This window comes from Patiria miniata, unplaced genomic scaffold, assembly GCF_015706575.1.
Source record: "Patiria miniata isolate m_02_andy unplaced genomic scaffold, ASM1570657v1 HiC_scaffold_13, whole genome shotgun sequence".
Classification (NCBI taxonomy): Eukaryota; Metazoa; Echinodermata; class Asteroidea; order Valvatida; family Asterinidae; genus Patiria; species Patiria miniata.
In genome coordinates this window covers 9,142,163-9,157,814 of record NW_024037051.1, presented here as the reverse complement: position 1 = coordinate 9,157,814, position 15,652 = coordinate 9,142,163, and the positions used below count along the sequence as shown (strand labels likewise).

The following is a 15,652-nucleotide window of genomic DNA, read 5'->3' as shown; positions in this document are numbered from 1 at the left end:
TTTTTGCAGGGTTGCACCCTGAAGCTGTATGGTCTGACCTTTTCTCTGATTTTTGTCTTGACTATCCAAATTTCCCAAAGAATTTTCTTGTCGGTCTAGAATTGTAAGTGGGTGCAGAATTCTCAAGCCTTATGGCCTTACTGAGGTCACCTCAAGCTCCACTCTAAAGGATATTTTTGAGAGTTTTCAGCCGATGTTTGAAGAAATAAAAAGTAGGGGGGAAAAACATGCGTCGCCGCAGTTATAAACCGTCTGCAAATGGTACCCAATCAAATTTGGTGCATGGGAGTCCAGAGAGGCCACAAATAGTGCATCTGCAATCAGCCGACATTTGACATTTGAAGAAATAAAAAGTAAGGGAAAAAAAACATGCGTCCCCGCAGTTATAAACCGTCTGCAAATGGTACCCAATTAAATTTGGTGCATGGGAGTCCAGAGAGGCCACAAATAGTGCATCTGCAATCAGCCGACATTTGACATTTGAAGAAATAAAAAGTAGGGGAGAACAAAAAACATGCGTCACCGCACCACTTTTGGGGCAAGCTCCATGCCAGAAACCGGAGACTTTTTTTGGCCTGATGGAGATCTTTAGTTTTTAATGATGGTTAAAATTACATGTTTGTTTTGTTACGATAAATTGTCATCCAACATGTATTAGCTGTACATGTACATATGAGTTTCAGTTGGCAAATTGTTTTAGACGGGACTTTGGCAGATACGAGTGGTAACACCATTTTATAATCAGTTATGATTTCATTTTAACCAATCACCAGAAAATAATTTTTGGACAGTGAAAATGATCTCAAATAATCTGACCACATGGTGGGCGTTTTCGAATCCCTGTTCTTGACAACACTCGGGTTAACCTGACACGAGAACAGCGGTCTCGAACGTGACGAACAGACCCGAGAGGGCGTTCGCGGATCGATTTTTTCACTCCCCGGTTGATGGAGGGTTCGGCGAGGTGCAGCTTGAACAAAATGGCGGACTGTGCAGATTCGAAAGTTGTTTTGTGGTTGTTTTTTTTTTTGCTAATACCCTAATGATTGGAATAAGAATACCATTATAGTGCAGGTCTGCAATTTTGGTCTGTTTCACATTCATCTTCAGAGTCGTCCTCGTTCATTTGGAATAGGCCCAAGTACAAATTCAGACGATTGTCGGCCATTTTGCATTGCTTTATATCGATGCGACACGCACCCGCGCGTTCGTAACAACCGGCTCGAGAACACGTTCTCGTGCTACACGCGTGTTGTCAAGAACAGGGATTCGAAAACGCCCATAGGCGCTGTTTCTACTCACAATCAATGCTGATACAACAGGTTTCCTCAAACTGATTTTTGTCAAACATCTTCATCCCTCCCAAAACTTCACATTGTTTTCTGTAAGTAAAGTGACATTTTTGAGAATTCTTGGCATCAATCCTATTTTCATGATATTACTGTTGCTTTTCAGGACCACCAGCTATTTTGGCGAGTCAAATAACAAAAAGTGGATTTCGTTGTCCTTCAGGAAAGATAAAAGTAAACATTTTACCACATTGTAACTCAGTGAATGTACAAATTGTACATGCATGGGTTCTGTAAATGTAGCGACTGCATTGGGCACGATCAGCGGACTTCCGTAAAGGGCACGCAGCGCTCAGCTGTTTTCAGTCTTTTCCCAGTTGAATATATCTTCCACTGTTGGGTATGTTTGCTGTTCAGGTGACAGCGCCCTCTGGAGTCAAATCAAACTTTATCTCGAGACCCAAGAAAAAAATGAAAAATTGTGCTCTTGATTAAAAGTAACAGGATTCTGTCTCAGTACATATCAAAACAACTTTCAGAATGAAAGTATCAAGTTAGAACCCATCTTGGTACCCATCTTTCAAAAAGGGGCGCTCTTCAAAACTGACCATTTATCATATACTAGAAAACATGGTGCAGTTATGATTTTGGCGCTTGCTTTTCTTTCATTTTTCATGTCAGACCTCTCTAACCATTTATGGAAATAGTTACTGGAAAAATATCTTTGACAAAAATCTATCCGAATACTATAGGGGTCCTGCTCCAAAGCGGAACCATGCTGTATACTGATTATACTCTAGTATAATACAGTCAACAACCAAAAAAAAACTAGAGTTGAGTTTAGCAAGACCCGTAGTCTCTAGGGATATCCCAGATTCATGTCTTATCATTTTTGCAATGAATGACCTTCATTTTGAGATATATATGTTTTCCCCGATTTGTACCAGCATGACCAGTCTGAACCCCCCCCCCCCCCTCCCACCCGTAATCAGTAAGGCCAAAAAAAGAATAAGTCGGTCTCTGGTCAGCGCGCGCGTCGATTTTAATCATGCGCGTCAATCTTTTTTTTTCTCCAAAATTATCCACGGTAGCTCCAACAGCACCCTCTATTGCCGCACCTGCTCAATTTTTTTAACCAAAGAGCACCAAGGAAAAAAGCAAAATAATACCCCACCTTGTCTGTACAATCCAAGCTTGAAGAAAAAAAACCCACAAAACGAAGTGGCTATCGTTACGGCAGCCGTTGTTTAGCGCCCTCTACGATACTTTTTTGATATGCACGCAGGTATATAATTATTTGTTTCCCCACGTTTTTAGCGAGTAGTGCGACAGCTCAGTCGATAGAGGGTAGGATTTGGCACCGCGAGGTTGCGGGTTCGCATCTCAGTTTAGCACTCGAATTTTTTTCCTTTTCTAACCTGAGGCTTTTAAATTGGAGGATTTTTTTTAAAAGGGAAATAAAGTCCGAATTTCATCACGTTCAAATTCACTTTTTTCCGTCTAATTTTATATTTTCTTCTCATGTTTTTATAAAAGTTGCAATCTACCGTGACGATAGAAAATGGGAAATGCGTTACGGCTGCCGTAACAATAGCCACTGCGAAAAACAAAAAGCCGCGTCCCTGCGTCAATTCCGGAACTTTGCGTCTTTGGTCTGACCAGAGACCGAATTTTTTTTTTTTTGGCCTAATGGCGTAATGCACAAGCAATTTAGAAATTAGGGTCTAGGGAGGGTTTCCAGAACCTACCTCGCTTTGTGACTCAACTTTGCTTTCTTGTGAGTGAATCTTTATTTTTAATAAGGCGATTCAAAAGTTACAGCTCGATCAGTCTCAAGAATGTCAAGTGAGCAACCAAAACTCTCGAAGTCGAAGTTGTCAAACAACTTCCGTCAACAACGCGTGGCGCTCAGCTGTTTTCAATCATCTCCCAATTGAGGACGTCTTCCCATTCGCGAACCGGGTGGGGTTTCGCCTGAAACTAAAAAAGGCCCGTTTGCAGTACAAGCGACAGCGCCCTCTGTAGTCAAGTAAAACTTTATTGGGAGGCCATGGAAAAATGGATATTACTTTGTGCTCATGATTAGCAGGATCCCATTTCGGTACATGTACAATGAGACTGAAGGACCACTTTAGAACTTATTTTACAAATTAATGTTGCGATACATGTTCCTCGGGAGACTATTCAATTGTCCTTTGGATAGAAGCCTAATGGCTCATGGTTTATGTTAATACTCGTTCACATTTTGTCTGTTCAAAGTAAGTTGTTACATTTAAATAATAACAAATTCACATCAAAACATAATGGTGTGGCTAGGTGTGCTTTATTCTCAATCTCCGATCAAGTTAGTACATGTAATTGTAGGACTGTTTCAGGCACTTTAGTGAATAAATTTGACGTTTTTTAACCGTAGAACAAGACAGCAATTAAAAACTACAAATTCTATTGGCCTTCATAGACAGTCTTTTCAGCAAACTGAAGTTTTGTTTTGGATTGCAAGAATAAGTCTTTCAAAAAAGATACTTTTGAAGTCCCTTAACTAACGTTTTACAGGACATGGATACTGAAGTTTGCCAGATATGTTGCGCTGGTATGTGGACTTCACATAGTGCACTGTTTTAGTTCCATCTTGTTTACTCAATTATTTCTATAAAATAAAACATAAAAAGTTTATATAGTGGAGTCCCCTAACGTGGTGCACGTCAAGGTTTCGTCCAACTTTCCTCATGCAATGTTGCCAAACCTCTTGATTGACAAGCTTCAAATTCATTCAGTTATAGTTACTACTACTATTACCTTAATAATGCTTGCTGTTGAACACTTGCGAAAAACGTTAGTGTCAGGGAATTTTGTCCCAATTTCAAATACAGTGGCGTTAGAAAAATTTGGCACAAAACTGTTCCGTAATGTGGTGCATTAGAATAAATATTGTAATTTCTTTTAAAATGACTTTCTGAAAGTATTGTTATTTCCACTCACATATCCACTACATGTTTACCAGAAACATTCTTATTTCTTACTTATCTGGCGAAGTTAAGTACAATGCGCACTTCACAATAACAGTCGGAAAACACACCAAAATAAAATTTCTCTCTTAGGCCAAAAAAAAAATATGTCGGTCTCTGGTCAGCGCGCGCATCGATTTTAATCATGCGCGTCAATCTTTTTTTTTCTTCAAAATGTTCCGCGGTAGCTCCAACAGCGCCCTCTATTGCCGCACCTCCTCTATTTTTTTTTTAACAAAGAGCACCAAGGAATGGGGAATTACACCAAGGCAAATGATCCACAGCACCAAGGCAAATTAGTACCCCACCTTGTCTGTACAATCCAAGCTTGAAGAAAAAAAAAAGCCGCGTCTCCGCGTCAATTTCGGAACTTTGGTCTGACCAGAGACCGAATATTTTTTTTTTTTGGCCTGAACTTCGTAACAGGCAGGTAAACTCAAGGTTAATAAGAAGTGAACAGAATGTTGAGCAATTGGTTTATTTCACTTACTGTGAAATTTGAGGTAAAACGTTGACTGCGGCAAGGCACAAAAGGCAAAAAATAATCAATGTGCGCCACATTAGTAGACAATAGTCAGGCAAATTGGTGCAAAATATGATAGAATTGCTCGTTTGATGATAAAAGCATGAAAGTTGGCACACGGTAAGAAAATGCCCAAGAGAAAGTTTTCATCTATAGGGTCATGGCAGATTTGTATCTGTAAAAACAAATAGGTGGAATAACAAGCAATTTTCAAAATTTTCAGAATGGCTGCCATTGCTTGTTATTCTACCTATATATTTTTTCAAAGGACAAATCTGCGATGGCCCTATAGCCAGATATCTTTCTCATGGCATACTCTGACTGTTTGCCAAATTCCACGCGTTTATCAAAAAATGAACAATCTCATCACCAATCAGCCAGAATACAAGATGCTCAGCACTGTAGTACAGTAAAGGAGGAAGCTTCAATATCGGGATGTTTGACATCAAGACGTATCTCTCCAACCCAGTTCACACACCAGCGGCAAGTGGTCGGATGGAAACACAGCGTTAGGCAAAGCAACATGCCTCGTCACTTCCTCGTGGGTCGACATCGGAACGACGCGTTCTACGTTCATCTCGTTTCTCTCAATCATGATGTGGTCCAGTTTACCTCTGAAGCTGGCCACGAGGTTGTGTAAGCGATGTCTTGACAAGCATCTTGGAGGTTGAGGGAGTGTGTCAGGGCCATGCCTCCACAAAACTCGTCTTTTCCACCTGCAAAATAAATTTTAAAAATAAATAAAATACTGAATCACCAGATGTCATGGCCTAGCGGTTAAGAGCACCGGACTCATGTTCTGGTGTTTCAGAGGCAACAGTGACGTGGGTTCGAGCCCGCCGGTGGACACTTGTGCCCTTAAGCAAGGCACTTAACCATTCTTGCTTCGTTCTTCGGATGGGACGTAAAGCCGTAGGTCCCATGTGTTGTATAATGCACGTTAAAGAACCCAGCGACACTTGTCGCTAAGAGAAGGGGTTCGCCCCGGTGTCCTGGCAGTGGCCGCAGCACCTTATAAACCCTTAAAAGGTGCTACATAATGGGTCTCATATTTCTCATGTACTTTATTCATCTAATAATAGACATAACTCCCAGTGCCTTGAGTACCTATACTCCGTTGCGATAATGCCTGAATAGGTTTCTGCAACGTAACCATACAGACATACAGACAGATGTCCTGAGGTCTCACAGACTATCAATCAGGATCATCATTTGGAGCTAGATCCAACTCATGCTACTCGGAAGCACCACCCTTCTCAACAAAGCAAAATCTGTTACCTTCCAAAATTTAATGCAGTAGTGTCATATTGCAGTGCTTTAGACATGTTAGGACTGTAAAACATACCAAAAACTCTCAAGAAAGTCAAAACATTCACAAGAAAAATCAAATACAACCTAAAAAAATAAAATAAAAGCAATTCAAAAATTGTTTGAAAACTGAAAACAATCAAAACAGAATGCAACCAACACCCTAAAAAAAAAAGAGAGTGAGGCAGCAAGAATCACGATTGAAGACTAGGGGAAAACATGTCTCAAAGCAAATAAAACATGGGAAGTTTGTTCTTATTTTCTGGGAGATCTCAACCTGTATACTTACTTGTATACCAATCCACCGAGTTCTCTGCCACGCTTCCCTTGGTAAGAAACTCATACACACAGCCACCAGGTGTGCTGTTGAGATCACCACACAGAAGAACAGCTGGTCTGACTCCACCGTCCTACAAAACAGAACAAATTGAAAATAATCGGTAAGGATCTTTTTGGAGTCTATGCATGACTAGTTGATGGGGCATAGTGACCATTTACAAGGGCTGTATATGCAGGACACAACAAGGGGACACGCCGATTCACACCAGCACGACACTTCGCATGCATAACAAAGTTTCATATGAATGTGCACAAATCCTGTAGTAGCTTTGTGGAGGCATTGGATGTACAGCGGCAATTGGGTAAGAACATCTGTCAGATCACTTTGAAACTGTTGGCGACGTACATGTGCTTGTGCATTGTTCTTAGGCTCCATGCACAAACTGAAGATGGCGGTGCCTAGCCGATTCTTGACCTACGACTGGATTTAGACTGGTACTTGGTTGGTTCTTCTCCTAAGGACTTCCACAAGAGAGCACAACTAGGAGGCCAGAAACACCGGGGCAAACCCCCTTCTCTTAGCGATACGTGTTAATGGGTTGTTTTACGTGCGTTAGGCCTTATACAACACACGGGACCTCCGGCTTAACGTCCCATCCGAAGGACGAAGCAATAATGGTTAAGTGCCTTGCTTAAGGGCACAAGTGTCCGGGCCCGGGCTCGAACCCACGTCACTGTTGCCTCTGAAACACCAGAACATGAGTCCGGTGACTGTCTTCCCCAAACATGGCAAGACCATGGCAAGTGCAGCTACGCCATCTTGGTGGTAGACAGCACTATCAACAAGATGGACCAAATCCAATCTTGGAATCTTGGCACTCAGACCCAAGAAATGCTAAGGGTGCCTCATGCCTGCACATTAGCAAGAATAAAGCCTGTGTGAGGTATGCTTGGAATAGACCTTATGCATTAACCCCAACTCCCATCTTATACTAAGAACTGTACCAAGTGCAGGACCAAATCCGCTGAAATCCACCACAAGACCACCACTACTACAGGTGGATTTGGATGGACTTGGTAAACATGGCTTGCCTGCCAAAATCCCCCAAAAGGGGAAATGGATTTTGATGGAGTTGGGAAGGTTAGGGTTAAGGCTGAGTCAGAGAGCAATGGTTTTGTATCAGCAGGATAGACATGAGTAAACCATTTGTGCATTCATTGTTAACATATTCAAATAGCAAAGAACACACCCTGAGACACTTGCAACGCATGGGCCAATTTCATAGAGCTGCTTAAGCACAAAATTTGCTTAAGCACAAAAACGTCTTGCTTAATAAAATCAGGTTACCGGCCAAAACTCCATGCGATTGTTATGCTAAGTAAACAACTGCTAAATACCAGTCACAAGCAATGTACATCACATGGAGTTTTGGCCGGTAACCTAATTTTACTAAGCAATGTTTTTTCGTGCTTAAGCAAAGTTTCTGCTTAAGCAGCTCTATGAAATTGGGCCCTTCCCAAGGTCTACTTCTTGGGTCCGAGTGCTGAGTTTCTTAAGACAATGCTTAGTCCAGCAACAGAGAGAAACTTCTGGATCACACCCACCTGTTGATACATTGAGCAGACCCTCTCCACATGCTGCGTGACAATCGCTGTCTGGATCAGGCGGATATGAGAAGCTCTGGGATGGAAGTACAGATGAGTGTTGGCAACACACAGCCTTCTGGACGGATCGGAGATGAGCTCAAGAACTGCTACCTGGAAAGAAAACCCCCCAAATAAGGTTAGAAATCATGTGAAAACAAATAAAATATTGCTTTGAACTCTACATTTATTTGGGCAAGTAAAACTTGCAGCGATCAACAGGATACAATGTCAGATGAAAGTGAACATGTCAGTATTATGCAACAACGAGGTGGGGGACCTTTCAGGAGTCTAAAGCAGGTATGTATGAAGATCATGGATAAATGCAAAATTTGGACGGATAACATGATGAAGAATACAACTTGGGAGAAGTCTGTAAGTTCCAATTTGAAGTGACTTTGTATCACTAAAAGAGAGCTCTGAGAAAAACCACAGACGTTCCAGTTCCCAGAACCACATCTCTTTCAATGATACATATTCACTACTCAATGTTTTGTACACTCCATCATGCAAAGCACTTTAGATGATGCATCTGCAAAATTATCACAATTAAGGAATGTCAATAGAACATGAAATATTAAATTGACCTTCAAAACTGCTTATTATCCCTAACCCTCCAGGGAATTTTGGCTAGAAACCCTGCCAAACGCAGCAACATGCAACACTTGTCGAAGTGATAATCCTGCCCAGTGCAGCAAGATCCATCAGGCAAAATGTCTCAAGGCCAAGCTGCCTCAGAATCTGTGGTCCCCGAATGCACCAGGATACAACTGAGGCATTGTTCTATGAGATTAGTTTTCGCTGTCTCAGAACTGGCCGTTTATGCACTGGTGTTGGTAGCTGAATGCATCAAAGTGCACCAGACTTTTCCACCTGATGCACTGTGTTGTATCTGGCAGGGTTATGGTTAAAACACTGTCTTTAATAACAGAAGTTGCTTTAGCTCGTATGTTAGCCAATGAACGGTACTTCAGCTACTTCAGTGGAGTCCTTTAAGTCAAGGCTCCATGAGATGCAGTTGTCTTCAACACTAAGGGGGCCTACTAACAAAATTGTATAGGGACGCTGCTAGCCACCACGCGCCTGCAACCGTACATCCCATAGTGGAGTTTGCTTGCAGTATGCTACAGCATAGAGCAAGGAATACAGAATGGTCAAAGAAACTAAACCAACCTGAACGATAGCAGCCAAGCCTAGAAACCTCTTGAACATGGCCTCACTACGGACGACGGCCTCAAGGATATTTCTGTGCAATGGGTCCTTCTCTATTGCCTCACAGAATGCTACATCGTGACTGCCAAGTAACCTAAGAAAACAAACAAGACATCAATTTTCAGAAAATTCTTTCCACTGTTTGCCTCCTTTTGCATAGGCATTCAATTAATTGTTGTGGTGTCATTTGAGCTGTACAAATATCAATTCTCCAAAATTATGCAAAATCGCTTCTTGGATTTTGAGAATTTGTGGTGGTTGGTGTCTCTTCGACTTCAACGCTCCATTCCCATAAAGCTTGACAAGGGTTAGAAATAGGGGAACGAAACCATATAGACTTCAAAATCAATGGTGCCAATGGAATGTCTATCTAACTAGGTTTAACCACTTCGCGACGGGATTATCTTTGCCTAAAATTTCGATTTTCGCAAAAGGCAAAATTTTCCAGCCAACTTTTGATATACAGACAAACGCCACAAATACTGATTCGCAAGAGTCATTTCAACGGTATTTGTACAATATTTCTTGCCGAAACCTCATATGTTTCAATACTCTGGGGTGTGCACTGGAGCGTTAATTGTTCAACAAAAGACCGTACAACAATAGGCCGTGCACAACGGCCAATTCAAGATAACACACCGTCCACCTCCACTGACTTCACAGACTTTGTGTGTGTGTACAAAAGGCACGCGGGATTTAATAGCGTTATCCGGTTCGTTAGTGTGACGTCACCTCCATCACTTTCTGCACGATTGGAACCGGAAGTTAACGCAGCTGGAGCGTTTGTAGCCAATGGGCACTAGTAATCAGTGGTGGGCGCCCGTGAATGACGTTTTTACTGACGAACCGGATTAGACAAATTAAACGCCTCGTTTTTCCGTTGTCGGACTTATGAGGCGTCGGACCTATGAGGCGGAATAAATAAATTTTATGCCTCATAAGTCCGACGCCTTTCGGACTTATGAGGCGTCGGACCTATGAGGCGTCGGACTTATGATACGGCCCCAATAGAACAATTTCTTCAGCAAGAATCAGCAATACACTTAGCATGAGATACTGGCTGGCAATGCTACTGGAAACAAATGTTTTGCCAAGCCGAACTGTTCCGTCTTCGTCAAATTTGACTGCTTATAGTAGGCCCGTGAATTTTGCCCCTGACATGAATCACAGGGAATTCCCCCATCCCAACCTGAATTTGTCGGTCCGGTAGAAGACAGCTTCTCCCTCTGCCATGTTGCCGTGTTTGCATCGCAGGAGACCATCCAGGCCTGATGTCTTGAGAGAAGGAACCAGGGAGCATTCAAATAGCTTCCTGCCCACCTCCTGAAGACACAAAATGTCTGCATTGTAACCTGATAAAACAGGACAAAAGCAAAAAAGAAATTCATTACCGGAGTTTCCATTTTCATCGATGGAACTCATACTCCACTTCTGAAGCTTTGCAATTTCCTTTGATCAAAAAGAAATTCATCACCATCAAGCATACATGTAATTCAAAAACACAAATTTGTTTCTTATTTATAGGAAAAAGGTCTTCTTTTTTTCCCTTCAAACTATCATTCAAAAGTTTGTATTTTCTGGCGACCAAATATGGCAAGAGTGTTGCATCCTGACTCCATGTTTTTCTTCATATATCTCAATAATGGTCAGTCACTGCAAAAATGTTGAAAAGACACGAAACAGGAACTGAGAAACATTTCCAATTTTGTTAGGAAATAGTTTAACAAAATGTTCTTGACTCTCCATAGACTTTGCACACAACGCTTAAAGGGAATGTACATCATTGGCTTTTGCTGTAATTTTCAGAAATAAACTATTTTGAGGGGTTAGTATAATAGATCAAATATTGTTACACTGACATGTTTGAAGTTTTGTGTTCGAAAATGCTGGAAAGACCAAGAAAAACCAAAAATGTTCAAGTAGTCTGGTTCCCTGGGAACCAGTCTAGCTGGCCTGCACCCGTTCATGAACATGTAACCAATAGCAAACAAAATTTGGACTGAAAAAATGGTAACTTTGGAGCAGTAGTTGAAAAGTGGTCGGTCGACCACCGTTGGAAATTTATACAAAAATACCACTTTTCTTGAAAATGACAACACCAGGTGCCCTTATTTTACAGGATGCTTTAGACTGTCATTTACCAACATCCTAGTAAGGTATTTCATAAAAAAATGGTAGTTTTATTTTTCGATGTTTGCAAATGTTGTATATTCCCTTTAACCCTTACTCTCTGAGGGTAGTTTACTGCATGTCAGTTGGTTATGCCAATGCCCTCCAGCTGCAGTTTATTGGAGGATACTTCTATGTAGCAGTGAAGGCTCCAATTGGCAGGAGTTGGAGGCCCTGGAGGGTGCCTGATACTGACCAGCTGGGGGCACTCACTTTGTTATCAGAGGACTCTCATTGTTCTCTGTGGCATGTATTGGAATGCCTGTCCAGTTACCCTTGAAATGACATGGCAGATATTGGAGGGCCATGCAAAAAACATAGGAGATTTTCTTGAGGCACATATTGGCATGCATTGGAGGGTCAAGTAGGGTAAGGGTTAAGTGGCGTCTGAATACTACATTGTTTCCCCAAAAATACAAAATTAGGCCAGTTTTCAGTTTCTTAAACGAAACTGAAAACTGGCCTAATCTTGTATTTTTCCAGCCTCAATCCATAGTTATGGCCTTATGGGAGACCAAATTCTCAACAAGTTTAACACTGTAATCAGTGCATTGACAACTGTTGTCACCTGTGAGTTCCTTCAGGATAAGCTGCTCTCTGTAGTCGATATCCAGCACGTCTTTAGGGCAGTATGGATAGAGTACATCTCGCGAGAAATCCGAGTCGGCGTACATGTCTGCCAGAATATTGTAGCTTACAACTCTGAAACTGAAACGCATTCAGTAACACATTAAAAAGTTTGACCCCAGCAAAATTGTCATTTAAAGCCTAAAGAGTAAAGTTAAGTAATGAGCTATTGATATATACTTCGGCGAAGACTTCTTTGGGGGGGGGGGGGGGTATTTTATCTCCCATTACTTTGACTTGAGATGGAGTAGACCATGAATTTACAATTTTGATTTCTTCCGTAATTTATTATCTGAACCTTTTTTGGTAATCGTGTAGTTTAGGATCCCGTTTTCTATTAAGAGAACGAAAAGACACTTCTGTTTTTGTGGGACATAATAGTACCTAAGCATTTGGTTATAGGCTAATACAAGCAGGAAAAGTAATTTGATGTGTTTTGAATCATCTGAATAGTTCCCTAAGATACCATGTTCAATATCAGCTAGCTTCATTATGTGGAAAGAGGGCAGGGTTTGGAAAGATTTCCATATAAGAAGTTCACTCAACACCCTGTGTACAAACCCTATGAGAGTGGACTGAAAAATTCTAAGTGTTTTCTAAGAAAATGCTTGTATTTTCTCACTGCTCAAATTGATGATGACATGAAATTGCTATCTGGGGGCTTGTTAGTCAACACAGAGGAAAATTAGTGAACTTCTTATATGGAAATCTTTCCCAGGGTTTTGATTTATCAACACAATAGAACTTGTGAAACATAAGAGGTGTCCTAAACTACACGATTACCATTTTTTGGGGGACTTGCCTGTTACTGGATGTTTTATCTTTGGTGTATTCATGTCTTCTCTCAAATGGGAAAGCATCTGGTGCCATCTTCACATCGCAAGCCGTCACAACTTCCTTAGAGGTCCCCAATCTTTCCCCGTCACTCGGCATACAGACCAACTTCAAATGGCCACCCAGTTCAGAAGCCTGAGGTGTGTACACTTTTTCTTTGGACACTTCTACCCAATGTTTTTGATATCCTTTGATTTGCGATGTCAGGGAGGGGCTTATCACAATGGGAATCTGGATCGCTGTGTCAGCTGCATTGGTTTCCATGGGAACAGATGGGCAAGAACCTCCATCATTCGATAACGAAAACGTCCTACTTGGACCGATGCTTATCTGCGGTGTTCCGCCCAACTCTTGCCGAACTTCTCGATACCATGCATATGTACAGGCATCAGTCTTTGTGAACTCAAACTCCACCCGCGGGTAAATGGGACAACCTACTAAAATGCAGTTTGGCAGTTTTATGCTCACAATTGTAGGCACATTACGACAAACGCGGTACTTTGCCACGCCTAAATGTAAAATGGCACCGTCGACCCATGCGTCTTTATTCAAGACATCGGAACCAACTTGGCTCCCATTAACAAACAGAGAACAAAGTATTGGGGCATCTTCAGTAGACTGACTTGCTGCATCCGACGTTTGATCGCACTTCATCTTTTTATTCTTCTTCTTAGGCCTGCCCAGTTTCCGGACGTTGTTTTCTAATCGCGATAGGGACTTCTCGGCAGTTTCCATTTTCGAGCGCAGCATGTTGCTCTGTTTGTCACCGTAACTGTATGAGAGTGTCATGAATTCTTCTCCCTCCACACACCTTACCAGAAGTTGCTCCATCTTGGAGCCACGATGACGAAGCAAAGCCAATGCTTTCACTGAAACAGTTTTCTGTAAAAATGAAATTATTCGTTGCACAATCATGGAGCAATGTTCGGATTTACAACCGCACGGACGTACAACATGTGTGAAGGGCGTGTGCCCAATAGCGGATTTTGACCATGTGCGAACGAAACGTTTTCCCACGTGTTGTTGGCCACCCAATTGAAACGTAGTCGAGTGTCGTCTGCTGCAAGCTTACCGCTTTTAGCACACCGTGCTGGCTGAGTGCTTGGAGCGGCGGTTAGATTGTTTGTCTGGTCAAGAATATCGCTAAAGACGAAAATACAGTGCTTACGTATGATGCATGAAAGCAGAGATCATGTTCTTTCCACACGTTCTTAATTACAAAATATTACACACCTCAGCTACAAGTTTTAAATAGGAACCAGGCGCGAATCCGGGGGGGGGGGTGTTAACAAAAAACCCAGCTCTGTCAAACAATTGTTTTTTTCCATAGAAATTCATGAAAAATAATGCGAAACCCCACACCCCCCTGCTCCGACACCCAAAAATGTAGCAAAAAATACGGACAGAGCCAGCTTGGTTATTTACAACGTGCAATTTACGAAATAGAAATGGCACTTTCCCATTAAGTGGCACTTCTCTTGTGACTTGTAATTTGTATGGCTTAAACTGCACTTAAAGCATGAATACTCTTTGCCAGGTATATCCGTTTAAAGGTTAGAGAGGGCGGACATAAGAGACCGAACGACTATTTTAGGTTGAGTTATCAAATGTGATTCTTTTATATCGAACGTCAAGATTGTGATTTAGTGATTTGTTTTACATGTTGTACATGGCAGTTCATAGTGTGGTTCTGCACATGTGAAAGTCTGATCTGGTTTTGAACTTGATAGAATATATAACAAAAAAACTCAACACAAATCATTGTCCACAACTTACTTTTGTTAGCACACAACCTGTTGATGTCTTTATTGCAAACAATCAGTTTGTAATGTCAAGTATCCATTCTAATAAATAAATGGAGATTGACAGGAATATCTACAGCATAAGGAATTGCACACTACAAGCAACAAACTTAACCAAAGATCATGTAAAGCACTGAATTGAACACACATCAGAAATAAAATAAACATCTCAATGTCGGTTACACTGTTTCTATTTAATTCTTGTAACTGATGTGAACATCTACATATTTTGTTACATATCTTCCCGATGTCATGCTGGGGCCACCTGCATTTTAGTGTTAAATCAGCGTAAAGTTGAATATTTCATCCTTTTGTCTCCCAATGGACCATCCAGTAAGCACCGCCCCATGGTATTCTGACCGATCACAGCTGTGATTTAGGTCCGACGTGCGTGCACAAAAGTCTGACATGCGTGCACGCGCGTATGATGCGCGTGGCAGGAAAATACAGTGTGGCATTGGAGAGGAGCACGTGTTAAATTGCCCACGTGCGCAGTGGGTGGGGCCTACTGGGTCGGTCCATTATCGCTCACAAGGTTCCCCACCCCCAAACTTGACTTTTGTAAGTTTTTAATATTGGCAAGGTTGTAAATACTCTGAGTATCATCCGTTGACCAACAGAGCCCTCGCCGTAACCAACGGCTGATATATGTGAGCAATGCAAATTGTATGCGACCTTGCGTGCCAGCCAATCGAAGTTGACTTTAGAAATTGTGACGTCATTTCAATCAGAAATGTGGACTAAGCTGTTGATTGGTCAACTTAGCTGACATGTTTTGGTATTGCAAAAACGGGTTACGGAAGACTCGTAATACAACGGGTTACGGAAGACCTGATAGAAGGCGCCTGCTAAACGGTCAGAATCTCAAGGTCAAGACGTAGTCTTGTTTTGAATAATTAATTGCCGAATCTGCTCACAAATCATAGACCCTTGCTGTGCAAGGGGATATTCCATAAATGT

The 15,652-nt window shown here is 41.7% G+C and overlaps 1 protein-coding gene across 1 annotated transcript; it reads right to left on the bottom strand.

Annotated features, from left to right (window-relative positions):
* Positions 1-5,077: 5,077 nt before the first annotated feature.
* Positions 5,078-13,931, bottom strand: LOC119721205 (2',5'-phosphodiesterase 12-like). Its single transcript, XM_038191141.1, is given in 8 exon segments — positions 5,078-5,453; positions 5,456-5,533; positions 6,415-6,535; positions 8,010-8,162; positions 9,222-9,354; positions 10,450-10,612; positions 11,998-12,137; positions 12,859-13,931. Coding segments are annotated over 8 exon segments (1,926 nt in total). The 5' UTR covers positions 13,806-13,931; the 3' UTR covers positions 5,078-5,262.
* Between the last annotated feature and the right edge of the window lie 1,721 nt (positions 13,932-15,652).